The 27,422-nt window shown below is 44.6% G+C and overlaps 4 protein-coding genes across 4 annotated transcripts; 1 reads left to right on the forward strand and 3 right to left on the reverse strand.

The window, feature by feature from the left end:
• Positions 1-647: 647 nt before the first annotated feature.
• LOC121547641 (gonadotropin subunit beta-2) lies at positions 648-1,689 on the forward strand. The gene is made up of 3 exons (XM_041859000.2): positions 648-705; positions 838-1,036; positions 1,242-1,689. Exons 2-3 carry the CDS (start codon positions 851-853, stop codon positions 1,485-1,487), a joined length of 432 nt encoding a protein of 143 aa, XP_041714934.1. The 5' UTR covers positions 648-705; positions 838-850; the 3' UTR covers positions 1,488-1,689.
• Positions 1,690-1,757: 68 nt separating this feature from the next.
• On the reverse strand, positions 1,758-3,948 carry LOC121547638 (ovarian cancer G-protein coupled receptor 1). Its single transcript, XM_041858997.2, has 2 exons — positions 3,843-3,948; positions 1,758-2,986 (listed from the first exon to the last, which is right to left on the reverse strand). The coding sequence occupies exon 2, from the start codon at positions 2,890-2,892 to the stop codon at positions 2,035-2,037; it is 858 nt and encodes a 285-aa protein (XP_041714931.2). The 5' UTR covers positions 2,893-2,986; positions 3,843-3,948; the 3' UTR covers positions 1,758-2,034.
• Positions 3,949-7,556: 3,608 nt separating this feature from the next.
• On the reverse strand, positions 7,557-21,234 carry LOC121547859 (deubiquitinase DESI2-like). The gene is made up of 5 exons (XM_041859288.2): positions 21,225-21,234; positions 20,877-20,915; positions 18,760-18,853; positions 16,936-17,077; positions 7,557-8,598 (listed from the first exon to the last, which is right to left on the reverse strand). The coding sequence occupies exons 1-5, from the start codon at positions 21,232-21,234 to the stop codon at positions 8,329-8,331; spliced, it is 555 nt and encodes a 184-aa protein (XP_041715222.1). The 3' UTR covers positions 7,557-8,328.
• Positions 21,235-21,336: 102 nt separating this feature from the next.
• On the reverse strand, positions 21,337-23,589 carry LOC123482369 (ovarian cancer G-protein coupled receptor 1-like). The gene is made up of 2 exons (XM_045209696.1): positions 23,416-23,589; positions 21,337-22,565 (listed from the first exon to the last, which is right to left on the reverse strand). Exon 2 carries the CDS (start codon positions 22,469-22,471, stop codon positions 21,614-21,616), a length of 858 nt encoding a protein of 285 aa, XP_045065631.1. The 5' UTR covers positions 22,472-22,565; positions 23,416-23,589; the 3' UTR covers positions 21,337-21,613.
• Between the last annotated feature and the right edge of the window lie 3,833 nt (positions 23,590-27,422).

Genomic DNA, 27,422 nt, shown 5'->3' on the forward strand with positions numbered 1-27,422 from the left:
CAAAAGGAAACAGTGGCCAAAAGCTTTTGTGTTCCGGGAAGATTTTCTCCAAGTTTTGCTGACACATAATTATTTATTGAAAAATAAGCTCTACTTTCAAAATTAAAATGTGATATATTTAATGTTTTTTTATATGTGGTAAATCTTTCAAACTGATATAGCATGTTTTACCAAAACCTTGAGCAGTAGCCAACAGTGGGCTATACACACACTAACTAAAATGGCTACCCCAATTGTCCCAATGAACAAGTGTGTGATTAATAGGGTTAATCCTGTCAATGAAATTCTATCTCAACAAAATGTACTTGCTTGGACCTTGATAACATGAGCAGCATTAACATCCAAACACATCCTTCCTGTGTACAGCAGGGATCTAAAACTACGACAATTATGTCACTCTGACCCTATAAAGCCATCAACTCTTGAGGGATTAGGGTGTCTAATGAATGAATATTTTGATGCAATGTCATTGTCCACATAGAAGTCTAAACTGTGCAACGTAGAGGTCAGGAGGAAGTCATTGTGTCAAAGTAATCCATTCTGTTACAAACATGGGATTCATTTCAAGGTTGTTGTGAAGGGGGAGAAATCATGAGCTGAGCATCCAACCCTGGATACTAGCCTCCTCCACTGTATAAATGCCCAAACACACTGCCCATTAGAACACAACTTTCTGCTGCCTGCTGAGCCCTTTGAGTCCTTCAGGTAAACCTATCTATATTAATCAGACTTCTCTTACTGTTATATATAGTTATTACAACATTAATTTGTGCATAATAAGCTATTTACACTCTGCACCATTTCTAATGCCAGAGAAGATAATTTGTTTTCACTTAGGCTCTCTTTCAGGATGTTAGGTCTTCATGTAGGCACCTTGATGATCTCCCTGTTCCTGTGCATCCTCCTGGAACCTGTTGAGGGGTCTCTCATGCAGCCCTGTCAGCCCATCAACCAGACTGTGTCTCTGGAGAAGGAAGGCTGCCCAACGTGCTTAGTCATTCAAACCCCCATCTGCAGTGGCCACTGCTTCACCAAGGTACAATCTATACAGTGGTTTAGTATCATCTGTATGTACTATGCAGGTGTTAGTATAATCTTATTTAGCTAGGCCTTATAACTTTCTTATATTGACACTGTGTACACCAAGTGTATCAAAGACTAGAAACAGAACCCCTAATGCTTAAAAACAAAAGAAAACATTGATCTACATTTACCTTTCCTCCTGTGTATTAATTTACCAGGAGCTGGTTTTCAAGAGCCCATTTTCCACTGTGTACCAGCACGTGTGCACCTACAGGGACGTCCGCTATGAAACGATCTGCCTACCTGACTGTCCCCCTTGGGTGGACCCTCATGTCACCTACCCTGTGGCTCTGAGCTGTGACTGCAGCCTCTGTAACATGGACACTTCCGACTGTACCATTGAGAGCCTGCAGCCAGACTTCTGCATGACTCAAAGAGTACTAGCGGATGGTGACATGTGGTGACATGTCGGCCAACATCTCTGCCTATGTAATGACATGTAATATTACACCTGCCCATGTAATGACATGTTATGTTATGTCTGCCCAATGTATGGTGAACTCAAACTGAACTCAAATGTCATAGCTACGACAGACATGGGCTTGTATGTCTATGTGAATGTACTTGTACTCATATTGGGATCTGAATAAACTGTCTATAACATGACCACTTTTAGTGTTCTCTTTTAGAGGGACTCAGGAGAGAATGGGGATAAAATAATAGAAAGAGCAATCTCAAATATCCACAGTATCAATTTATTGAAGTAAGGAAAGTCCATATATTTCTGAAAAGCTGCAATACAAGCCCATCAAAGATAGGGCAATGCACAATAGGCCTGTGTACAATACAGTATGTTATGCATTGTATGTTAACTATAAAGGCATGTACTCTTCACATTCTAACTACAACAACAAAAACAAGGTATAATGTTAACAAAATACATATTTGGTTGCTTGATAGGAACTATACATAGTGAATCATACAGCTACAGTCCATTATCCTGGACCTGTCCTACCTGGAGCCTTCTACTCCAGTATCAGTCATGGTCATAGTGTTTGTGACCTGACTCTGCTCCTGGTCACCCATCAGCTTGTCGAAGCAGTGAAAGGCCAGAAGAGTGTCCTTAGCTCCCTTTCTCATGAACACATAGAGCAGAGGATCCACAAGGGGGCTGAAACTCTCTAAGATTGTCCCAATTTCCACATTGTGTTGGGCTGTTACCCCTGATATCAGAGTTTGTATGATGAGGGGTAGGAACAGGACTGTGTAATTGCCCAGCACAAGGGCCAGGGTACCAATAATCCGTCTCTGTTCAACGGCTGGCACAGCGATGGAGACGGACAGAGCTTTCAATGTGCCCACTAGGAAGAACGCAAGCAGTGGGATGGGGATGAGGAGGATAGCTGCAAACAAAATAAGTGAAATCTCAACAGTCGGTGAGAGGCAAAACAGGGAGATTTGGATAAAAGGAAACACCCAGATAATGGAGGACACTATGAGCGAGTACTTGATGTTACGGCGAAAACGGTACCAGAGAGGAAATGCAATCACAAGGTATCTCTCGAGAGCAATGCATACCATGAAACCAATGCTTGCACTGATACCAAAGAATTCAATCAAAATCACTACAATTCCCCCGTTACTGGACAGTATGATTGGCCTCATGCAAATCTGAATGAGATCTGCAATAAGTAGGTTGATAACATAGACTGGAGCAATGTGATCAGCTCTGATCAGGAAGTACATGGCATAAATGGCCAGACAGATCAGAGGAAGACCAATGGAGAATGTTGTCCAAAATACAATGGTTTCAATGAGGCTCTTATTTGATGTGATGCTGTCAGAAATATTGGAGAGGTTTGCTTCCATCCTTGATGGTGCTTGTTGTTGCAGGAACTAGTGAATGGCAGGGTTCTTCTGATTCCAAGTTCAAGGTACTTTATATTTTCCTGCTGTGTCTACACTAAGAAAAAAAAAGTGTGAAATATGTGGTTACAATTTTTACTCTATGACATCTAAGATTCCTGTAATGATTATTTGAAATAGATCTAGTGTTGAGCTGCATCATGTATTTTTCCTTAGAATCTCTTAAGCATTTCCTTTAAAAAAAATAAGGAAGTAGGCTCAATATAGCTCTACTCACTGCGTATTCTTTGTAAAACTGAATATGTAATACAAAATGACCTGTCAAAGTACAATATCCCTTAGCAATATACAAAAAATAAAATTTTTTCGCTCCTTTTCATTCCGTAATCAATACATTTTCTAAAGGCATTTTCAAAGTCATATTCTTACATCAATGTGTAATTGTTAGGATACCTTAAATATATTTTTTTATGCAATGTTCATGCAATTAACTAATCAGATTTTAAAACCAGATAAAAATACACCTTACGGAACAGCGGGGACTGTGAAGCAACACAAACATAGGCACAGACACATGCATACATGATAACATATGCTCTATACACACACGTACACATGGATTTTGTGTTGTAGATATGTGGTAGTGGAGTAGGGGCCTGAGGGCACACACTTAGTGTGCTGTGAAATCTGTTATGAATGTATTGTAATGTTTTTTTTAAATGTATACCTGCCTTAATTTTGCTGGACCCCAGTAAGAGTAGTTGCTGCCTTGGCAGCAGCTAATGGGGATCCATAATAAATACAAATAGAGCCATAACCACATTTATGAATATCACATACTAATAGAAATTTTTTTAAGTAATCACTGCGCAATTCAGTGTTTAACATGTGTAGCACAAGCAAAGTTCAAATAGCCCTTTAGCAATCATGTGAAATCTACAGTACGGTCTTACCTGGAGGTTAATTTATATGAATTTCTGTTTGTCTTGTAGCTCTTATCAGAAGAGGCAATAAGCCTTTTACAATAAATCAACCAATTATCAGGAAGTGTAAATGCAAGTTAGAAACGTGCAAAAAATTGTCCAGTAACTGTTTTTCTTTATGCCACAGATACTCACTGTGCGCACCCAGTGGCTGGGCCTTAAATACAGTTAGACAGGAAGTCCTTCACCATTCAAGGATGTCAAAAGTCATTGCACAATTTTTGTGACTATATATTTGTCAGTCTTAGATAGATGATTGGCCAGGGAGATAACCATGACATTACTAACAGTGGTTAAAAGACCCTGATCCTAATCCATTCCACACAAAGTTTCCACTTCACTGCTTTGTATTTCATAATGACAACAGGAATATTAAATCTTACGTATAACATAATACACTTCATGCATACATCTTATAATACGCATACACCATTTTGGGTGAAGAAGCTGTTAGTTTTATATTCACAGACTTGATGTGTTGTATGTAGTACAGGCAGCTACTTGAGAATAAAAACCAAACTCTTACTAGCAATACTGCACCACACTTTTATAGGTCAGATACAATGTCTCTGTCCATCAGACTTAAGACAAATATGTTGAGACATAATGCTGAAGTCAGAACAGTCCGCCACCACACACAAATGCAACTTAAACAAATTATTGAGCAAATACTTCAGAAAAATGACTTCCTTGTCACTAATGTTGAAATTGTGGGCTCACATAGATGATTAACTAAAGAAAGATATTTGACAGGGAAGTTCATGAGTTCAACCACTCTTTTGAGTGTTGTTGGTTAGGATGACTGAGCTCCTTTAAGATTCATTGATGTGTTACAGGAATGTGTTAAAATGACATCAGTGTCTGTTAGGAGGAACTAGGCCCTGACATATAGACTAAGCAAAGTACAAAATGCAAATTGACACTTTACATTACCATCAGCATAGCTCAACTGGAACTTAGGGAAATGTGAGTCTGTATAGCTTCATTGAAACCGTTTATCTAGCAGTTCTAGGAAGATAAGTGACCATGCTATTCAGCACCAATAAAACATTTATATAAAAAAGCCAAAAGCAAATCAATCCAATTCATAGCATGGACCTGGTACCAGTCGCATCACCTACTGTGGGGATCATCCAGGTACAGGGGATCATCCAGGTACAGTATTTGACGTTCACCCATCAACTGCAAGGTAAAATACACTGAGGAGGAACACACAACGCTCTTTCCATGCTGTTCTCTCCAAACCTACTTCAGGTAAGGCCATGGATTATCTCTGTCTATTTTTGGCAGGGGGAGGCAATACCAAAGGATCTAAATGCTATGGGGATGAATGGAATTCAGGAAACATTTTAAATATAAAATATCCATGAACACGGGATGGAAGTATGTGAGTAGCCTTTAAGCAACAGGTCTTACTAAAGAAAGAACAGTTAAACTGCTCAAGGACAAGTAGAGTGACATAGAAGTGATATTGGGAGAATGCCTACGTACTGTTTGTAGCCTAGAATGTACTGTAGCCTGTCACTGACAGACTAAACAAATGTGATTATTTAAAATGTTGTACACATACTCCTAAATGAATTTAATACATTCTTCCATGTTGCTGTCATTCTAGTGTGTGAAAGACGAGAGGACGCGGTCACATGACTCATGACTATACTAGTAAATGCAACTAAACACAACGAAAAGACATAATAAACCACCTCAAATGACCAGACCCCATGGATAATTATATGAATATAGGATATGTTAACAACACAAACGCTGACACTACTTTTGACCGCGTTGCCGAGGTCATTGGCTGGATAACATTTGCCGTTGGGCTACCTGCCATTGGATTGGCCCTTTACACCATGAAGAACCTGGTCAAAGGTCCCAACCCTGTACCTGTCCATGTCATCAGCCTTCTTGTTTCAGACATTTTCAGTTTCATTGGAAGACCACAGGCTGCCACTGGGAGTATCCTATCGGCTGACACTGCTACCCTCATCTTTTATTTTGGCGTCATTTCCAACATCACTTTTATGGTTTGCATTGCAGAGGAGCGACACCTGCTGGTGGCGTACCCACAGTGCTACGGCTGCTGCAGTAAGATTAAACAGTCCTCCATCATCTCCCCTGGCTATGTGGGGAGCGCCCATCGCTGTTCTGGCCCTCGCAGTGTTTAAATACTTGTTTTGGTTTGCAGTGGCCCTTCTCACTCCCTTCCCTTTATTGTTGTTTTTCTTCCTCGACTCGTGGAGAGCGTTGCTATGTTCCAGGTCAACTTCTACAGCGGAGATAAAAAGGACTGTGGGCGTACTGGCGGTCATCCTGACCAATTATACCGTGCTGTTTCTTCCCTTCATTCTGAACATTCTGCTCAAGTCGTTGAAGGAGGAAGTACGATACTTAGGGCTGATTGCCAATCTGTTGCTGTATCTGAGTCCTCTAATGGACCCGTTCCTCTATATCTTCATGACTAAGGGCCCCAGAGAGGTAGTGGAGGCTTTACTCTGCTGTAAAAATAATCTGAGCAGGCAGCCAGAGGAGACGCAGACTGTGGTTACTCTGTCGGAGACCGTCACTGAGACCCGCCTCTAAAACACTCAAATTCAGAATTCTTCAATTCTGTCAATAATTGTCCCCTCCTGTTTCAATGGGGCTTAATAATCATTTTAAAAATGGTTGTTTGATTTTGATCGGTCAATTTCAATAGATTCATCCTCATCATTCAATAAACTGATGCTACAGAGCGCACTGTTCATGGAGATATTTTTCATTTAAACAGGGCAATGTGTTCACTACGCCACTAGGGGTCATCACACCTCAGAGGTGTAACAGAAACAGGACTTCCAGAGGAAAAAGCCATCCTGACATATCTGAAGTGTGTCATTCAAGTCACCATGACAGAGTAGATCTAGGGGACTTGATCCTTTGGTGCCTTGGCTGGTGATGAGAGGTGGAAATATGTCAACACAGAGATCTGAGTGAAGACAGTTGACACTGACGGCAACCGAGCAAGGACCTTGGTGGTCTGAAAATCTGAGCTACCTCACTCTAAATGGAAAATTCTGGCTAACAGGATTGCGTATCGAGGGTCAAAAAGGCACAGTGAGTAAATATTAATGATCACATTTAGTAGTTAGCTCTACTGCTTTTGAGTTAAGATGGACAGCTCACTTTTCCAGAACTTCTCCATTTGACAGAAAGTTCCATGAAAATTTCCATTGAGGTAGCACATCCTGAGCAGGTTGGTCAGTTTCACAGAACATTTATCTTGAGAGAAAATACAGTAAGCTTGAATCTAGCTTTTTTGGAGTCATGAATGGTGGGAAATCTACAGTGTCTCTTTGCTAACATGAATCAGTCTGGAGCCTTCATATACTGTGGGAAAATATCCTGTTTGGGCAACAACTGCTACTTCAACAGGAAAACCCATGTTAATACACGTTGAGTGTTGTTCAATAGCCATAGGTATGTGCCAAGTACAATCCAAACAATGGAGGCCAATCAGATTTCTGTCACAGAGATGTTATTGCAGTCAAGGGCAACAGCAGCAACCCAGATGAAGGAGGGGGGAGTCTGCATACAAATAGGCTGACTCCCTCCTGGCTATTAGAAATGTAATTAAGCTATATTGACATCAGCACCATGTTCAGTAGGGAGAATACGTTTAGTTAATAACTCATTAAAACAACAATCTATGTCATATATTTTTCTTTAATAACTTTAAAACGAGATACAAATATTTTCAGTTACACAGAAGACTCTAAAAACGGTGTAAAACATCTGAAGTAAGTTAGTTATTCTAGGTTAAGGAGTCCGCTGCTTTACAAAGAGAGAAACAGGTAAACTATAGAGAAACAGTGCAGAGCTCAACGAGCAGGTACAGTAAAAATCTCCAGGCACAGCTGCCACGGGGGTAGACATCAGCTGTGTGTGTCGTAAGAAAAGTGTGGAGGTGTTTGGCCCAGGTGGTAGCTTCTCGGTAATTGTAAAACACACACTCATAAACATACACACACAAACAGGTTGTAAACAAAAGAGGATTAAAAATGCATTTTAGAAAATGCTATATAGAGTGATGACTAAAGCGTTAGAAAAGCAAAAGAAGCTAAACATAGAAAATATTTTTTTTAGAGTCCTGAGTATATAAAATAAAGGCCAAGAAAATGAAGAAATTACACAAAACATGAACTGAATGTTGTTTTTTACGTGTAAAACAACAGTACTCCGAGCCTGTAGCCATTACCCCAAGTCTGCCAGTCAAGTCAGTGTAGGCGGGGCTTCAATGCCGCTGGTGGATGGCAAGTCTCATCAGGAGCGCAGTAGGCAGGGGTGGTAGGTAGGGGGTGGGTTGGGTTTGGGGTTAGTGTCTATTGGCAGAGTGGTGTACAGTACAGTAAGCCTGTCCATGTGGAGGGGCCCTGCCAGAGCCTGTCACTGAAGGCAATGGTGAACCCTGGGACTAGTCCTATCGGCGGGGCTGATGTCGGGGAACCCTGGGCAGCCTGGAGGGGGAAGGAGAGGAGAGGGAGGGGGAAGGCATGGAGCTCATGGAGGCCAGAGAGGCGGAGGCGTCCTCTGCCTCCTCCAGTTCCCCCTGGAGCTCCTGGCTGACGCTGGACTGCAGGGCGGCCGGGGTCAGCCACTCTTTGGGCAGGCAGCTCTGCAGGAAGGGCACACAGGAGCTGAAGTAGGCCAGCCGGTTCACCCAGCGCGGGATCTCCCTGCCACACAGGATCTGATGGACAGACAGGAAGAGCGCAGAGTAGAACAGAGACATGCAGCACTGATACCTGATACTAGAGTGCTAGGCCTTACTGGAAATGGATCTGCTGATACTGTAGCAGTAAGGCATTTGGCCCTACTAAGCAGGATATAGCTAATGGTCATTGAGGTATTGGAATGTACTCCACTAGACTGTATTCAATTGGACCCTTATTCATCTGATGGACTGGGTGCTATTACAATGTGAAAATAGTGTGGATGTATCGTCTTGCTAAGTACGGACATCATTACAATGTAATGACTTCATTAATGGCCACTAGCCAGGACCATTCCTTTTGCTCAGCACAGTAACATGTTATCACCCCAGTGAATGGAAGAGGTCAAGACTCTGACAAAGACACCGGTGTTGAATTGTTATCTGTCCCCTCTCGCTTCTCTAACATATGACATTCTTAGAATTTCTCACATCACGATAAAAATATATTTCCTGTGAAAATAGTGCAACCATAAAACCAATATTTTCAAACCTTGTGGTCCAAAGCGAACACCAAACCAACAAACTGACCCAGTAAATGCAGAGAAACACAAATTGCCCTTTCTTTCAAAGTGGTATTAGCTGTAGATTTGTATCTTTAGTCCTCTTGACGTGTAATGGAAGTATTCCACTTTGGAAAAACCAGGTATTGGATGGGAAAAGCCTCTGGCTGTGAAAAACAAGCTAAGTGTGATGATAACAGCAGCAGCACTGAGGCAGAGAGGAGGATAATCATTCTGGAGGCTGTGGCCTGATGGGATGGAGCTATAAAATAGCCTTAACGCCTCAAACAAGCCTGCAGTGATGGGCTTCAATTGTGTGTGGGTTAACATCCTTGTGAGCAGTGACATTAATGTTCACAACTGCACAATGTAATTGTGAGGTTGTTAGTCTTCGCCTACATTTCACATGAAAAGGCAAGACATTGCTCATGAGGCTTGATGTAGGCTACCAATGACAATATGTCTATATAGGCTACCCATGAGAAATAGGCTACCAATCGGTTGATTGATTCTCTGCGGTTGAGAAATCAGTTTCAGTAGGAATGCTGTGTTCTCCCATACAGTATCATCATTTTTTTGCAAATTATCACCTAAAATAGACCACAGAGAAATGAAAGACAATGATAGGCTGCCGTCCTGGATGTAGGATTTCTGTACAGAAACCTAACAGGTCTGAAATAAATAACTATCACACCTAGAGCTGGGGATCTGTGGTGGTCTTTGCAGAGCTAATCCCATTCAAAGTTCTCTCTCACAGATTCCTTCACTGTGGAGCAATCACGCATAATCCCACGAGCAAATCAGGCTGTCAGAAAATGAAACTGTCAAACAGATCCTTCCCACACAACAAGGAAGAGAGAGAAGCGCTGTATGCCTGAGGCAGACATCTCCATTCTATTCCTGAACAATTCTATCATCCAATAGGGGAGAGGACTCTACAACAAGATTACATATCTAGGCTATGCATAGATACATCTTAAAATTATTTGCTTACATTAATATACTTTTTTTTGGGTGGGAATCGCAAATGACTAGAAACAACGCTCTGACTCAGTCTACACAATATAGTCATACATTGAGTCATACTAGACGTGTTTGGTTGTAGCAGTGTTAACAAGATGATACTGTCAGTTTCCTGCCTCCTGTTTGTCTCCGGGCCTCTAGAGGTCATCTGTGTTCCCCTCTGCCTTAGTTCTTCCTCGTGTGTGTCAGCTTCCTGCCTCCTGTTTGTCTCCGGGCCTCTAGAGGTCATCTGTGTTCCCCTCTGCCTTAGTTCTTCCTCATGTGTCCTAATTAGCTTGATCCAGGTCACCTGTGCCTTGTTTCCCCTTGTGTATTTTAGCTGTGTGTTTTCCCCTTGTTTCTCACTTGGTTATTGCGTCCTGACTATGTGTCTCCTGCTTTGTCCCACCGTGTCTGTCCTAGTAAGTTGTTCAAAGTTATCTTTAGTTTGTTTTTCTCCCCTCGTGGAGTTGTTTTGTTTTGCCTCCTGTTTTGGAACATTAAATCTACTTGCCTGGAGTATTGCCTTGGGTGTTTCATTTGGGTCCTACAACACCTCCTCTGTGGCTAAGGGGTAGTACCCCCAGCTCTCCACATCTGAGACCGGAGTTTCTAGCCCGGCTTGTGACAGAATAACCAAGTCAATCATGGACCCAGAAACACTCAGTTCCCCGGACCTGTTGGCGGTGATCACTCGACATGAGGCTTCTTTCCAGCGCCATGAAGCCGTTCTCAGCCGACAAGAGGAGCTGATGGCTAGTCATTCTCAACTCCTGGCCGAAATGATGAGTTCCCTCCGCCAGCTCTTTGAACGCCTCCCTGGTCCTCTCCCTTCCCCCAGGTCACCCCCCAGTGACGACAGGTCGTCTCGGTTGGCGGAGCCCCGACTACCACCTCCCAAGCCCTTTTCTGGGGGATCCAAGCTCTTGCCAGGGTTTCCTCACCCAATGCTCCCTCACCTTCGAGCTCCAACCCTCAAGTTTTCCCACAGACCGTTCCAAGATTGCCTACATCATTACCCTTCTTTCAGACAAGGCGCTCGCCTGGGCTTCTGCGGTGTGGCAGTCCCAGGAGGCCTGTTGTGACTCCCACGCTGCATTTGTAGAAGAGTTCAAGCGGGTGTTCGATCATCCTGTCAGTGGGCGGGAGGCTTCCAGCGCCTACTGTCTCTCCGTCAGGGGCCCCAAGCACGGCAGATTTTGCCATTGATTTCCGGACCATAGCAGCTAGGAGCGGATGGAATGATGAAGCGCTGAGGGTCTGCTTTCAGGGAGGGTTATCTGAGCCCCTTCAAGATGAGTTAGCCACCCGAGAACCAGCTGGTGATCTCGAGTCCCTCATAGCCTTGGCCATCCGCCTGGACAATCGTCTAAGAGAGCGGAGAACGGCTCGCCGTCAGGTGTCTCATTCCCAAGTTCCTCTGAGCAGCTCTGTTTCTCCTGTTTGGACTCCGTCATTCAGAGCTTCCCCGGCTCCTGAACTGCTCCAGGATTCCCGGAGAGCATGCAGTTAGGCCGTTCCAGGCTTTCTCCCAACGAAAGGGAACGTCGCATGAGGGAACGTCGGTGCCTCTACTGCGGGGTTGCCGGCCACTTCCGCTCCGCTTGCCCCGAGCTTCGGGAAACGCCTGTCCCCGCCCAGCTACAGGAGGGCTGTGATGGGAGAGAGTTAGAGCGCCTCCTACTAACGCTGTCCTGGCTATTCCAGCCACTCTGTCCTGGGGGGCCACCAGCATCGGGTCCAGGCTATGATCGATTCCGGTGCCGCAGGTGATTTCCTGGATGTAACCTTGGCTAAGGAACTTAAGATCCCTACCCAACTACTTCCTCAACCCCAGGCAGTTACAGCCTTAGATGGCAGACCTCTGGAACCAGGAAAGGTTACCGAGGCGACTCAGTCCCTGCGACTTACCATCTCTCAACACCAGCAGGAGGAGACCTTCTATCTCATTGACTCTCCCGAGTATCCTATTATCCTGGGTCACCCTTGGCTATGCAGACATAATCCCCAGATCGACTGGCCTACGGGCACCATTCTAAGCTGGGGTCCCGCCTGCCAACTCACCTGCATGCTACAGAGTCCCTCAGCCCCTAGTACCCAGTTTCAAGAGTCTGTTGACGTCTCCCGAGTCCCCAGTGTTTACCATCGGTTCAAGGCAGTGTTCAGCAAGGCCCGGGCTACTTCTTACCGCCTCATCGCACGTATGACTGTGCCATTGATCTACTCCCTGGGTGCTGCCCTCCTAGAGGTCGGATCTTTTCCTTGTCCTCCCCGAGCACGCAGCTATGGACACCTACATTAAGGAGTCCTTGGCAGCCGGCCTCATCTATGCCTCTACTTCCCCGGCTGGGGCGGGCTTCTTTTTGTTGAAAAGAAAGACGGGGGTCTTAGGCCTTGTATTGATTACACGGGGACTCAACAAGATCACGGTTCGGAATCGATACCCCCCTTCCTCTCATGGCCACTGCTTTTGAGCTGCTTCAAGGGGCTTCCATTTTTACTAAGCTGGATCTCCGCAATGCTTACCATCTCGTGCGGATCCGGCAAGGAGACGAATGGAAGACGGCGTTCAACACGCCCACGGGGCACTATGAATATCGGGTGATGCCGTTCGGGCTCACCAATGCCCCCCGCAGTATTCCAAGCCCTGATTAATGATGTTCTCCGGGATATGCTTAATCTGTTCGGTCTTCGTGTACCTGGACGATATCCTCATCTTCTCGAGGTCACTGAAGGAGCATGAGGGGGCATGTTAGCAGGGTTCTCCAGAGGCTCCTTGACAATCACCTCTACGTTAAGCCTGAGAAGTGTGAATTTCATGTTTCTCAGACTCAGTTTCTCGGGTTTATTGTCACTCCCGGGCACCTAGAGATGGATCCCAAGAAGGTCAAGGCGGTCCACGATTGGCCCACACCTGCCACGGTCAAGGAGGTTCAACGGTTCATTGGCTTTTCTAACTTCTATCGGAAGTTCATTAAGAATTTCAGCTCGGTGGTAGCCCCCTTGACGACGCTTACCAAGGGAGGAGGGACCAAGATTCACTGGGGTCCGGAAGCAGCAGGGGCCTTCGAGGATCTCAAGCGCCACTTCACGTCTGCTCCGATTCTGGTGACCCCTGACCCAGAGAGACCTTTCGTGGTGGAGGTGGACGCCTCAGAGGTGGGGGTGGGAGCCGTCCTGTCACAGAGGGGTGCGGATGGGAGATTACACCCTTGTGCCTTCATGTCTCGCCGCCTGTCTGAGGCCGAGCGCAACTACCACGTGGGGGATCTAGAGTTGCTTGCGGTAAAACTGGCATTGGAAGAGTGGCGCCATTGGCTTGAGGGGGCTCAGCACCCTTTCCAGGTTCTCACAGACCACAAGAACCTGGAATATCTCCAACAGGCTAAGCGGATGAACCCTCGGCAAGCACGATGGTCCCTTTTCTTTAATCGATTCCAGTTCCTCCTGACTTACCGACCTGGCACCAAGAACGTCAAGCCGGATGCTCTGTCTCGAGTCTATTCTCCCGAGTTACAAGAGAAGCCCTTAGCATCGATTATTCCGAGGTCTAGGATCGTCGCACCTCTTCAGTGGGAACTAGAAAGAGGGGGTACGAGAAGCTCTTGTCCAGGAGCCCGATCCAGGCGGTGGTCCTGCCGGTCGCCTGTACGTTCCTCTCTCTGTTCGGGGCCGCGTCTTGCAGTGGGGTCATGAGTCGCCCTTGACATGCCATCCAGGCAGTGCTCGCACACTGGAGTTCCTCCGACGGCGGTTTTGGTGGCCGTCCATCAAGAAGGACGTGCAGGTCTATGTTGAGGCCTGCCCTGTGTGCAACCAGGGAAAGTCGACACGCCAGCGACCCCAGGGACTGCTCCATCCCTTACCTGTTCCTCGAAGGCCATGGTCACACCTTTCTCTGGACTTTGTTACGGGACTTCCTCTATCCCAGGGCAACACCGTCATCCTAGTGGTGGTAGACCGGTTCTCTAAGGCTGCCCGGTTTATTCCCCTGCCCAAGCTGCCCTCGGCTAAGGAGACTGCTGAGCTCCTCATGAACCATGTCTTCCGGATATTTGGTATTCCCCTGGACGTGGTCTCTGACCGAGGTCCCCAATTCTCGTCCCGGTTTTGGGGGCCTTCTGCAGGCTTGTTGGGGCCACAGCCAGCCTATCGTCGGGGTTCCATCCAGAGTCTAATGGCCAAACGGAACGGATTAATCAGGATCTGGAGACCACCCTGCGGTGTATGGCGGCCAGTAATCCCACGTCTTGGGCCACCTATATCATTTGGGCTGAATATGCCCACAACACCCTCCAGTCCTCAGCCACCGGATTGTCCCCCTTCGAATGCCAGTTCGGTTACAACCCTCCATTGTTTCCAGAGGAGGAGGCGCAAGTTGGTGTTCCCTCGGCCCAGCGCTTTGTCCAACGCTGTAGGCGGACCTGGAAGAAGGCCAGGCGTGCCCTCCTTCGGACCTCCCAGAGATACCAAAGTCAGGCTAATCGCCACCGCCGGACGGCCCCTAGTTTCCGAGCTGGTCAGAGAGTTTGGTTGGCCACTAAGAACCTGCCCCTCCGGGTCGAATCCAGGAAGCTTTCCCAGAGATACATCGGGCCTTTCCGCATTGCTAGAAAGGTTAACCCTGTGTCGTATCGTTTGGTTCTCCCTCGCTCCCTTAGAGTTAACCCCACTTTCCATGTTTCACTCCTTAAACCTGTCTTGTCTTCTCCCTTTGCCCCCCACGCAGACCCCCGCCACCTCCCAGGATCATTGACGGCCAGCCAGCCTACACAGTCCGCCGGATACTGGACTCCCGGAGGGTCCAGAACTCTCTGCAGTATCTGGTGGACTGGGAGGGCTACGGGCCGGAGGAGCGCTCCTGGGTTCCAGCCAGGGACATCCTGGACCCAGGTTTGATCCGAGATTTTCGCACCCTGGGGCCAGGGTGTTCTGGAAGGAACGTCAGGAGTCGTTCCTAGAGGAGGGGGTCCTGTCAGCTTCCTGCCTCCTGTTTGTCTCCGGGCCTCTAGAGGTCATCTGTGTTCCCCTCTGCCTTAGTTCTTCCTCGTGTGTGTCAGCTTCCTGCCTCCTGTTTGTCTCCGGGCCTCTAGAGGTCATCTGTGTTCCCCCTCTGCCTTAGTTCTTCCTCATGTGTCCTAATTAGCTTGATCCAGGTCACCTGTGCCTTGTTTCCCCTTGTGTATTTTAGCTGTGTGTTTTCCCCTTGTTTCTCACTTGGTTATTGCGTCCTGACTATGTGTCTCCTGCTTTGTCCCACCGTGTCTGTCCTAGTAAGTTGTTCAAAGTTATCTTTAGTTTGTTTTTCTCCCCTCGTGGAGTTGTTTTGTTTTGCCTCCTGTTTTGGAACATTAAATCTACTTGCCTGGAGTATTGCCTTGGGTGTTTCATTTGGGTCCTACAACACCTCCTCTGTGGCTAAGGGGTAGTACCCCCCAGCTCTCCACATCTGAGACCGGAGTTTCTAGCCCGGCTTGTGACAGATACGAGCTAAATGAGTGTTTCAACACTTCAAGAGGAAGAGGTGCTGGTTTCACTGTAAATATGTTCTTATCCAGAGTGTCATCAGGCCCACTTCATTTGCCTTTCAAATGAAGAGAGGATTATCAGTGTTAGAGACATCTGAGTATTAGTCACCTCCCTCTTCACCGTCCCCAGGAAACACATTCACACGTACTTCACAGCTAAAGACAGTCCCTAATAGACAGGAACGGCCACAGAAGTGAATATCCACTGCACTAGTGCAGTGTTTCATTATAAAGATGGGAATCAACAAGACCAAGGGGTGTAAATGATGGGAGAAGACAGAATGCTCTGTAAGAATTGACAATTAGCCTAATTTCCTCTCTCTAGAACAATTTGGTTCAAATACACTGGGTTCTCTGAGGAAATCATTGAACTATGCAATGAATTCTATTCAAACAGTCACATTGTGTGAGCATACATGTGTGAGAGAGTGAGTTTGTCTGTAGGTGTTTGCTAGTATAGTGTGTGTGTGTTGTATTTGCATATGTAGGTGTTTGCTAGTATATGTGTGTGTGTTGTATTTGCATATGTAGGTGTATGAGTCAGGAGGAGTTTCTGTCAGTGGTGTATGACAGGGCCTGGCAGCTGGGGCAGTGGGCCTGGCAGCTGGGGCAGTGGGCCTGGCAGCTGGGGCAGTGGGCCTGGCAGCTGGGGCAGTGGGCCTGGCAGCTGGGGCAGTGGGCCTGGCAGCTGGGGCAGTGGGCCTGGCAGCTGGGGCAGTGGGCCTGGCAGCTGGGGCAGTGGGCCTGGCAGCTGGGGCAGTGTGTCTGGGCTTGCAGCAGAGCTCTCTAATTCCTGTCTGCCACACAAATGATGGGTGTAATCATACTCATTATTCACCCGCTCCACCAATCTGCTCTAACACTGTACTTATAAACTCAAATTGCTTGGCTTCTACTCAACACACTGAACTAACACAGGTTGAGATATTTGTCATCTGTCCCGTGGGGTGTGGGGGATTCTCCTTCTCTGCTCTTTGTGAGACTGTGCTAGGCTGGACCTGGCATCTGGCAGGTTCAACGTCAGGGCAAAGTGGCACTACTTTCAGGCACCCTGACCTAGAATGCTCTAGCCCTGGTGACAAGAGGTGAGCTGGTGGGGAGGATGGAATTCTTGTCTTATGTGGACCACTGTGACGCACCCTGGACAACGCAGGGATATAGGCCTTTGTCTTTCCTTAAGGAGAGCTTGGGCATAAATAATATATGTGTGTGTGTGTGTGTGTGTGTGTGTGTGTGTGTGTGTGTGTGTGAGTGAGTGAGTGAATGTTCAGAGCGTCCCTTACCTCCGACAGGGCTGAGGAGAAGTGGTTACAGTTCTTGTGCATGAGGTGGTAGGCATTCCCCTTGTACTCCTTCCCCAGCTCCTCCACAATGCGCTCCACATCCTCCTCTGTGAAGTCTGTGCTGCCCAGAACAATGGCCTCTCTGATGCCAGGAACAGGATCAACACAGAGGAGAAGGTCAATTCTAAGCACCTTTTTCACCATACAAGGCAATGTTTTACATTTTAAAATGAGAAATTATAATTCCTACTTATTGTGACTATTCAAGATTATTTGCAGAGCTCAAGGGCAGTTTTGCGGATGTAAAATGTTGCCTAAAGACTTCATAATCTACCTTTTATCATTTTAGATAAAAATGCTATGCATGGAATCTACACAACAGACCGGCCCATCTGAGTAATGACTACACAGGCAGAGTTCACTTCGATTATAGATGAAGCTCTTCATCTTCACAGAAGTGACTCAGCCTAACCAAAATGCAGCATGTCTGAGCTGTGGGCGAGAAATGGACCACGGTGTTAGCAACTACAGTATCTTCGGAGCATTGCTGTACATAAACAGGAGCAGCCTTATCACTCAACAACCACCATCAGAAGATGAGAATCATCTTCATTCGCCAAGGACATTTACACACACTCTGAATGTTACTTAGTGATATGGTGCTGCTCGTGATAGACAACATTTAGAGACAGAATACAGACAGAGGAGTTTACACAGAGTTTACATACATTATATACAAATAAGTAGAGTGCACATAGAGCTATATAGATAAAGGTAAGTTAGGAAAATGGATGCTGGAGGCATTATGTGAGGGAGGACATGACAATAGTTAGGCAACCCCTGGAAATGATTATATAGAAGATCCTGCAAGTTGTTTTTATGTAGAACGCAAAACAATTGCGTCATCCAACCAACATTACTGTGATGTTTTATCGTCTCTCCCATATAGTATCCTCCCATAGCAGGTGTACACACACACAAAGAAATAAACAAACCATACACAGAAAGTTTATTTAGAACATGTTCTACTCATTGGCATCAGTAGCAGAGACACTCCAGTGCCATGGGGCTGCTCAACTAGAGCATCATTTATGCAAACAAGCTACAGAGCCACTCGCTCAAGCCTCACACACACAGTACACACACAATCAAAAGTAGCCAGACGCCAACTAGGGGCTTGCATGAATGCACGCACATCGGCAAGGACATGCTGTAGAAACACCCCAACTCCACACACACGTTCTTCTGTACTCTTATACAGGCAAGTGTGTAAATAACATTCTATGTAAGTCCAGCTGAGATTTCACTCTTCTTCTTCCTCCATCACTATAATTGTAACAGTGTGCTTCATTGAACATAGCTGTAAAGGCTAGACACTTCAACAAGCCAGTAAATAATGACGACCATTTTAGGGAGCATCCTTGTCACAAAATTATTGCTAGATAAAGAAAATAAATTGGCTATGCAGGTTGTCTCTACAACAATTGAAGAAAAAAACTGTCAGTAACCATTAGCTATTCATGTGATCCTCAGTGTCGCTTGAGGCAGAAATCCTATGTGACTTCTCGGTATTCTCGTGATCCTATGTTCTGCTTAACAGAAGAAAAAAAAAACTTGACCATTATGAATAGAAATGACCAGTTTTCAGAATCCATCACAAGCAGTGAAGAAAGAACACATAAGTAAACATATCTACCAAAACGTCAACAACAGTACTGGTTCCACTACAAACAGGTTTAAGGATGTTCTCATGTTTTAGCTCAACTAGGCAACTAACCATACCTTGTTTTTCAAGAAACCCTCGATTTAAGCCGTGATACTCACTTGAATTTGAATGTCTCCCCGAGTTCTGTGGCATCCCCTGGCGTTATCTCAAATATCCCTGAAAATGGATATGGGTGTCCTCCATAGGCAAACTCTGAAAGATCAGGACAATGATCAGATCACACAGAGGAAGTCAAAAACACTATACAAAGATTCATAGCACACAACAGTAGTACTAGTAGAGGTGGGTGGGAAGTTCACAGATGAGTGTGGGGCGGGTGGGGCTGTGTTGCTGTGTTTGAGATGAGTTGGGGCGGGTGGAGATGAGTGTGGGGCGGGTGGGGGGTGGTGTTGCTGTGTTTGAGATGAGTGTGGGGGGCGGGTGGAGGTGAGTGTGGGGGCGGGTGGGGCTGTGTTGCTATGTTTGAGATGAGTGTGGAGCAGGTGGAGGTGAGTGTGGGTGGGTGGAGGTGAGTGTGGGGTGGTGTTGCCGTATTTGAGGTTAGTTGGGGTGAGTGGCGTTGAGTGTGGGGCGGGTGGTGTTGCTGTGTTTGAGGTGAGTGTGGGGGGGTGTTCAAATGAAATCAAATTGTATTGTCTCATACACATATTTAGCAGATGTTATTGCGGGTGTAGCGAAATGCTTGTGTTCCTAGCTCCAGCAGTGCAGTAATATCTAACAATTCACAACAATACACACAGATCTAAAAGTAAAAGAACGGAATTGCTGTGTTTGAGGTGAGTGTGGGGGGTAGTATTGTAGTCTGTTGTGACGGGCTGAGGCAGTCTAAGGAAGGTAGTGGAAGGTCTTTATAGCTCCATCAGTCCTTATAGCTCCCAGCTCCATGATGGGTGTAGCTGATGGGGATCTCCAGAGCCCTGTTCCCGCCCCTCTGATCCACCCTGCTACTAACTCCTGTTCACTAATTGGGCTGCCTGCTGATCAGAATTTCAATAACTCATGCACTCTCTCCATGAATGACACAGAGACACACGGCACATCCATTGCACAGAATTTATAAACTGTGTCAGTTTTGGCAAACTCACTCTCTCATAAAGACACACACAGTAAATAATTGCCAGCTTGCGCTGCTCATAAAGTAATGTAAAAGGCAATAATTGTGTGCCTAATCTACACCATCTGTTGCTGGGATTGTCAGTCTCCCTGAATCAGCCCAATTAAGGGTAAACAAGCCAGGCATTAGAAATACCCAGGTCCGTCCTACCATAAAACTGAAGGGGTTGCCATGAGGATATATTTGGATTCAGAGCTTTCTTTTAAAATGCATAGATGAAAGCAGCTTTTAATAGGCTGAGCTATGAGGTTCAAACCACAGGCGAGACGCTGAGTTTAACAGAATGAACCACCAGTGTTTTCAACTAAAAGACAAGCTACCACTTCCACTTCTCCTTCTTGATCAATAAAGCTGAGCGACTGGGAGGCTGATTCTAGAATAAAGCGATTTTAAAAAGATAGACTCAGCGATATGACAGATGCAGAAAGTAAACAGCAGTTGGTCAATTTCCACAACAACTAAGAGTGTTGAAGCGCGAGGCTCAACTTCTCTGCTGGTTTGGTGCCCTGGCTACCACGCTGTAACAGCGTGAAGTGAACCTGTGCACATGCGCAGATTCTGTGTGTGACAGCAGTCTTGCAACTTGCTAATCTCAATATCTGCGGTGCAGCTCGTGGCAATGTCATTTAGAGTCTATTTTTTTAATTCGAGGAAGAACCCATATGATCCTAAATAACAGAAATAGCCAGAAACAGTAAAATGGCAAAAGTGTGTCCGGTTTGTAGTGAAGCTGGTAATTAGCTAACAAAGATTCCTCAGGTTGGGTTGATGTGGCTTGTTTTTATCTGAGACATGAGTAGGCATTATGAGTAACAACGAGATAGCAGCTACAGCTATTTGAAACCCTTCTTACATGTTTATACTTCCATCTTTATGTTATTTCTACCACCATCTGTTACAATCCTAATGTCAGGTACTAAAAGTACCATAGTATCTGACTCACTGCCCTCTCTACTTGATGATGAGGCGTTGCAGACAGAGGAGTTCTACCAAGCAGCACCTGACAGCCCAGCAGTTCACTGGAGTGCCTTGTTGTGTGGTTGAACATTGGTCAGCCAGCCCCACCAAGGGCTGTTATCACAGCAGCGGAGGTTTCCTTACCTCTGCCGTAGATCTCGATCCGCCTACCTGACTGTCCCCCTTGGGTGGACCCTCATGTCACCTACCCTGTGGCTCTGAGCTGTGACTGCAGCCTCTGTAACATGGACACTTCCGACTGTACCATTGAGAGCCTGCAGCCAGACTTCTGCATGACTCAAAGAGTACTAGCGGATGGTGACATGTGGTGACATGTCGGCCAACATCTCTGCCTATGTAATGACATGTAATATTACACCTGCCCATGTAATGACATGTTATGTTATGTCTGCCCAATGTATGGTGAACTCAAACTGAACTCAAATGTCATAGCTACGACAGACATGGGCTTGTATGTCTATGTGAATGTACTTGTACTCATATTGGGATCTGAATAAACTGTCTATAACATGACCACTTTTAGTGTTCTCTTTTTAGAGGGACTCAGGGAGAGAATGGGGATAAAATAATAGAAAGAGCAATCTCAAATATCCACAGTATCAATTTATTGAAGTAAGGAAAGTCCATATATTTCTGAAAAGCTGCAATACAAGCCCATCAAAGATAGGGCAATGCACAATAGGCCTGTGTACAATACAGTATGTTATGCATTGTATGTTAACTATAAAGGCATGTACTCTTCACATTCTAACTACAACAACAAAAACAAGGTATAATGTTAACAAAATACATATTTGGTTGCTTGATAGGAACTATACATAGTGAATCATACAGCTACAGTCCATTATCCTGGACCTGTCCTACCTGGAGCCTTCTACTCCAGTATCAGTCATGGTCATAGTGTTTGTGACCTGACTCTGCTCCTGGTCACCCATCAGCTTGTCGAAGCAGTGAAAGGCCAGAAGAGTGTCCTTAGCTCCCTTTCTCATGAACACATAGAGCAGAGGATCCACAAGGGGGCTGAAACTCTCTAGGATTGTCCCAATTTCCACATTTTGTTGGGCTGTTACCCCTGATATCAGAGTTTGTATGATGAGGGGTAGGAACAGGACTGTGTAATTGCCCAGCACAAGGGCCAGGGTACCAATAATCCGTCTCTGTTCAACGGCTGGCACAGCGATGGAGACGGACAGAGCTTTCAATGTGCCCACTAGGAAGAACGCAAGCAGTGGGATGGGGATGAGGAGGATAGCTGCAAACAAAATAAGTGAAATCTCAAAAGTCGGTGAGAGGAAAAACAGGGAGATTTGGATAAAAGGAAACACCCAGATAATGGAGGACACTATGAGCGAGTACTTGATGTTACGGCGAAAACGGTACCAGAGAGGAAATGCAATCACAAGGTATCTCTCGAGAGCAATGCATACCATGAAACCAATGCTTGCACTGATACCAAAGAATTCAATCAAAATCACTACAAATTCCCCGTTACTGAACAGTATGATTGGCCTCATGCAAATCTGAATGAGATCTGCAATAAGTAGGTTGATAACATAGACTGGAGCAATGTGATCAGCTCTGATCAGGAAGTACATGGCATAAATGGCCAGACAGATCAGAGGAAGACCAATGGAGAATGTTGTCCAACATACAATGGTTTCAATGAGGCTTTTATTTGATGTGATGCTGTCAGAAATATTGGAGAGGTTTGCTTCCATCCTTGATGGTGCTTGTTGTTGCAGGAACTAGTGAATGGCAGGGTTCTTCTGATTCCAAGTTCAAGGTACTTTATATTTTCCTGCTGTGTCTACACTAAGAAAAAAAAAGTGTGAAATATGTGGTTACAATTTTTACTCTATGACATCTAAGATTCCTGTAATGATTATTTGAAATAGATCTAGTGTTGAGCTGCATCATGTATTTTTCCTTAGAATATCTTAAGCATTTCCTTTAAAAAAATAAGGAAGTAGGCTCAATATAGCTCTACTCACTGCGTATTCTTTGTAAAACTGAATATGTAATACAAAATGACCTGTCAAAGTACAATATCCCTTAGCAATATACAAAAAATAAAAAAAAATCGCTCCTTTTCATTCCGTAATCAATACATACAAGGCATTTTCAAAGTCATATTCTTACATCAATGTGTAATTGTTAGGATACCTTAAATATATTTTTTTATGAAATGTTCATGCAATTAACTAATCAGATTTTAAAACCAGATAAAAATACACCTTACGGAACAGCGGGGACTGTGAAGCAACACAAACATAGGCACAGACACATGCATACATGATAACATATGCTCTATACACACACGTACACATGGATTTTGTGTTGTAGATATGTGGTAGTGGAGTAGGGGCCTGAGGGCACACACTTAGTGTGCTGTGAAATCTGTTATGAATGTATTGTAATGTTTTTTTAAATGTATACCTGCCTTAATTTTGCTGGACCCCAGGAAGAGTAGTTGGTGCCTTGGCAGCAGCTAATGGGGATCCATAATAAATACAAATAGAGCCATAATCACATTTATGAATATCACATACTAATAGAAAACAATTAAAGTAATCACTGCGCAATTCAGTGTTTAACATGTGTAGCACAAGCAAAGTTCAAATAGCCCTTTAGCAATCATGTGAAATCTACAGTACGGTCTTACCTGGAGGTTAATTTATATGAATTTCTGTTTGTCTTGTAGCTCTTATCAGAAGAGGCAATAAGCCTTTTACAATAAATCAACCAATTATCAGGAAGTGTAAATGCAAGTTAGAAACATGCAAAAAATTGTCCAGTAACTGTTTTTCTTTATGCCACAGATACTCACTGTGCGCACCCAGTGGCTGGGCCTTAAATACAGTTAGACAGGAAGTCCTTCACCATTCAAGGATGTCAAAAGTCATTGCACAATTTTTGTGACTATATATTTGTCAGTCTTAGATAGATGATTGGCCAGGGAGATAACCATGACATTACTAACAGTGGTTAAAAGACCCTGATCCTAATCCATTCCACACAAAGTTTCCACTTCACTGCTTTGTATTTCATAATGACAACAGGAATATTAAATCTTACGTATAACATAATACACTTCATGCATACATCTTATAATACGCATACACCATTTTGGGTGAAGAAGCTGTTAGTTTTATATTCACAGACTTGATGTGTTGTATGTAGTACAGGCAGCTACTTGAGAATAAAAACCAAACTCTTACTAGCAATACTGCACCACACTTTTATAGGTCAGATACAATGTCTCTGTCCATCAGACTTAAGACAAATATGTTGAGACATAATGCTGAAGTCAGAACAGTCCGCCACCACACACAAATGCAACTTAAACAAATTATTGAGCAAATACTTCAGAAAAATGACTTCCTTGTCACTAATGTTGAAATTGTGGGCTCACATAGTTGATTAACTAAAGAAAGATATTTGACAGGGAAGTTCATGAGTTCAACCACTCTTTTGAGTGTTGTTGGTTAGGATGACTGAGCTCCTTTAAGATTCATTGATGTGTTACAGGAATGTGTTAAAATGACATCAGTGTCTGTTAGGAGGAACTAGGCCCTGACATATAGACTAAGCAAAGTACAAAATGCAAATTGACACTTTACATTACCATCAGCATAGCTCAACTGGAATTTAGGGAAATGTGAGTCTGTATAGCTTCATTGAAACCGTTTATCTAGCAGTTCTAGGAAGATAAGTGACCATGCTATTCAGCACCAATAAAACATTTATATAAAAAAGCCAAAAGCAAATCAATCCAATTCATAGCATGGACCTGGTACCAGTCGCATCACCTACTGTGGGGATCATCCAGGTACAGGGGATCATCCAGGTACAGTATTTGACGTTCACCCATCAACTGCAAGGTAAAATACACTGAGGAGGAACACACAACGCTCTTTCCATGCTGTTCTCTCCAAACCTACTTCAGGTAAGGCCATGGATTATCTCTGTCTATTTTTGGCAGGGGGGAGGCAATACCAAAGGATCTAAATGCTATGGGGATGAATGGAATTCAGGAAACATTTTAAATATAAAATATCCATGAACACGGGATGGAAGTATGTGAGTAGCCTTTAAGCAACAGGTCTTACTAAAGAAAGAACAGTTAAACTGCTCAAGGACAAGTAGAGTGACATAGAAGTGATATTGGGAGAATGCCTACGTACTGTTTGTAGCCTAGAATGTACTGTAGCCTGTCACTGACAGACTAAACAAATGTGATTATTTAAAATGTTGTACACATACTCCTAAATGAATTTAATACATTCTTCCATGTTGCTGTCATTCTAGTGTGTGAAAGACGAGAGGACGCGGTCACATGACTCATGACTATACTAGTAAATGCAACTAAACACAACGAAAAGACATAATAAACCACCTCAAATGACCAGACCCCATGGATAATTATATGAATATAGGATATGTTAACAACACAAACGCTGACACTACTTTTGACCGCGTTGCCGAGGTCATTGGCTGGATAACATTTGCCGTTGGGCTACCTGCCATTGGATTGGCCCTTTACACCATGAAGAACCTGGTCAAAGGTCCCAACCCTGTACCTGTCCATGTCATCAGCCTTCTTGTTTCAGACATTTTCAGTTTCATTGGAAGACCACAGGCTGCCACTGGGAGTATCCTATCGGCTGACACTGCTACCCTCATCTTTTATTTTGGCGTCATTTCCAACATCACTTTTATGGTTTGCATTGCAGAGGAGCGACACCTGCTGGTGGCGTACCCACAGTGCTACGGCTGCTGCAGTAAGATTAAACAGTCCTCCATCATCTCCCTGGCTATGTGGGGAGCGCCCATCGCTGTTCTGGCCCTCGCAGTGTTTAAATACTTGTTTTGGTTTGCAGTGGCCCTTCTCACTCCCTTCCCTTTATTGTTGTTTTTCTTCCTCGACTCGTGGAGAGCGTTGCTATGTTCCAGGTCAACTTCTACAGCGGAGATAAAAAGGACTGTGGGCGTACTGGCGGTCATCCTGACCAATTATACCGTGCTGTTTCTTCCCTTCATTCTGAACATTCTGCTCAAGTCGTTGAAGGAGGAAGTACGATACTTAGGGCTGATTGCCAATCTGTTGCTGTATCTGAGTCCTCTAATGGACCCGTTCCTCTATATCTTCATGACTAAGGGCCCCAGAGAGGTAGTGGAGGCTTTACTCTGCTGTAAAAATAATCTGAGCAGGCAGCCAGAGGAGACACAGACTGTGGTTACTCTGTCGGAGACCGTCACTGAGACCCGCCTCTAAAACACTAAAATTCAGAATTCTTCAATTCTGTCAATAATTGTCCCCTCCTGTTTCAATGGGGCTTAATAATCATTTTAAAAATGGTTGTTTGATTTTGATCGGTCAATTTCAATAGATTCATCCTCATCATTCAATAAACTGATGCTACAGAGCGCACTGTTCATGGAGATATTTTTCATTTAAACAGGGCAATGTGTTCACTACGCCACTAGGGGTCATCACACCTCAGAGGTGTAACAGAAACAGGACTTCCAGAGGAAAAAGCCATCCTGACATATCTGAAGTGTGTCATTCAAGTCACCATGACAGAGTAGATCTAGGGGACTTGATCCTTTGGTGCCTTGGCTGGTGATGAGAGGTGGAAATATGTCAACACAGAGATCTGAGTGAAGACAGTTGACACTGACGGCAACCGAGCAAGGACCTTGGTGGTCTGAAAATCTGAGCTACCTCACTCTAAATGGAAAATTCTGGCTAAAAGGATTGCGTATCTAGGGTCAAAAAGGCACAGTGAGTAAATATTAATGATCACATTTAGTAGTTAGCTCTACTGCTTTTGAGTTAAGATGGACAGCTCACTTTTCCAGAACTTCTCCATTTGACAGAAAGTTCCATGAAAATTCCCATTGAGGTAGCACATCCTGAGCAGGTTGGTCAGTTTCACAGAACATTTATCTTGAGAGAAAATACAGTAAGCTTGAATCTAGCTTTTTTTGGAGTCATGAATGGTGGGAAATCTACAGTGTCTCTTTGCTAACATTAATCAGTCTGGAGCCTTCATATACTGTGGGGAAATATCCTGTTTGGGCAACAACTGCTACTTCAACAGGAAAACCCATGTTAATACAAGTTGAGTGTTGTTCAATAGCCATAGGTATGTGCCAAGTACAATCCAAACAATGGAGGCCAATCAGATTTCTGTCACAGAGATGTTATTGCAGTCAAGGGCAACAGCAGCAACCCAGATGGAGGAGGGGGGAGTCTGCATACAAATAGGCTGACTCCCTCCTGGCTATTAGAAATGTAATTAAGCTATATTGACATCAGCACCATGTTCAGTAGGGAGAATACGTTTAGTTAATAACTCATTAAAACAACAATCTATGTCATATATTTTTCTTTAATAACTTTAAAACGAGATACAAATATTTTCAGTTACACAGAAGACTCTAAAAACGGTGTAAAACATCTGAAGTAAGTTAGTTATTATAGGTTAAGGAGTCCGCTGCTTTACAAAGAGAGAAACAGGTAAACTATAGAGAAACAGTGCAGAGCTCAACGAGCAGGTACAGTAAAATCTCCAGGCACAGCTGCCACGGGGTAGACATCAGCTGTGTGTGTCGTAAGAAAAGTGTGGAGGTGTTTGGCCCAGGTGGTAGCTTCTCGGCAATTGT

The sequence above is a fragment of the Coregonus clupeaformis genome, chromosome 31 (assembly GCF_020615455.1).
Source record: "Coregonus clupeaformis isolate EN_2021a chromosome 31, ASM2061545v1, whole genome shotgun sequence".
In the NCBI taxonomy this organism is placed as follows: Eukaryota; Metazoa; Chordata; class Actinopteri; order Salmoniformes; family Salmonidae; genus Coregonus; species Coregonus clupeaformis.

Excerpts from the sequence above, each read along its gene's own strand:
- LOC121547641 (XM_041859000.2), top strand. The coding sequence starts at position 851 with ATGTTAGGTCTTCATGTAGGCACCTTGATGATCTCCCTGTTCCTGTGC. Across the intron at positions 1,037-1,241 it reads GTGGCCACTGCTTCACCAAG|GAGCTGGTTTTCAAGAGCCC; the intron begins GTACAATCTATA and ends TTAATTTACCAG.
- LOC121547638 (XM_041858997.2), bottom strand. The coding sequence starts at position 2,892 with ATGGAAGCAAACCTCTCCAATATTTCTGACAGCATCACATCAAATAAG.
- LOC121547859 (XM_041859288.2), bottom strand. Across the intron at positions 17,078-18,759 it reads GGGGAGACATTCAAATTCAA|AGAGGCCATTGTTCTGGGCA; the intron begins GTGAGTATCACG and ends TCCTGGCATCAG. Across the intron at positions 8,599-16,935 it reads TCTCCTCAGCCCTGTCGGAG|ATCCTGTGTGGCAGGGAGAT; the intron begins GTAAGGGACGCT and ends TCTGTCCATCAG.
- LOC123482369 (XM_045209696.1), bottom strand. The coding sequence starts at position 22,471 with ATGGAAGCAAACCTCTCCAATATTTCTGACAGCATCACATCAAATAAA.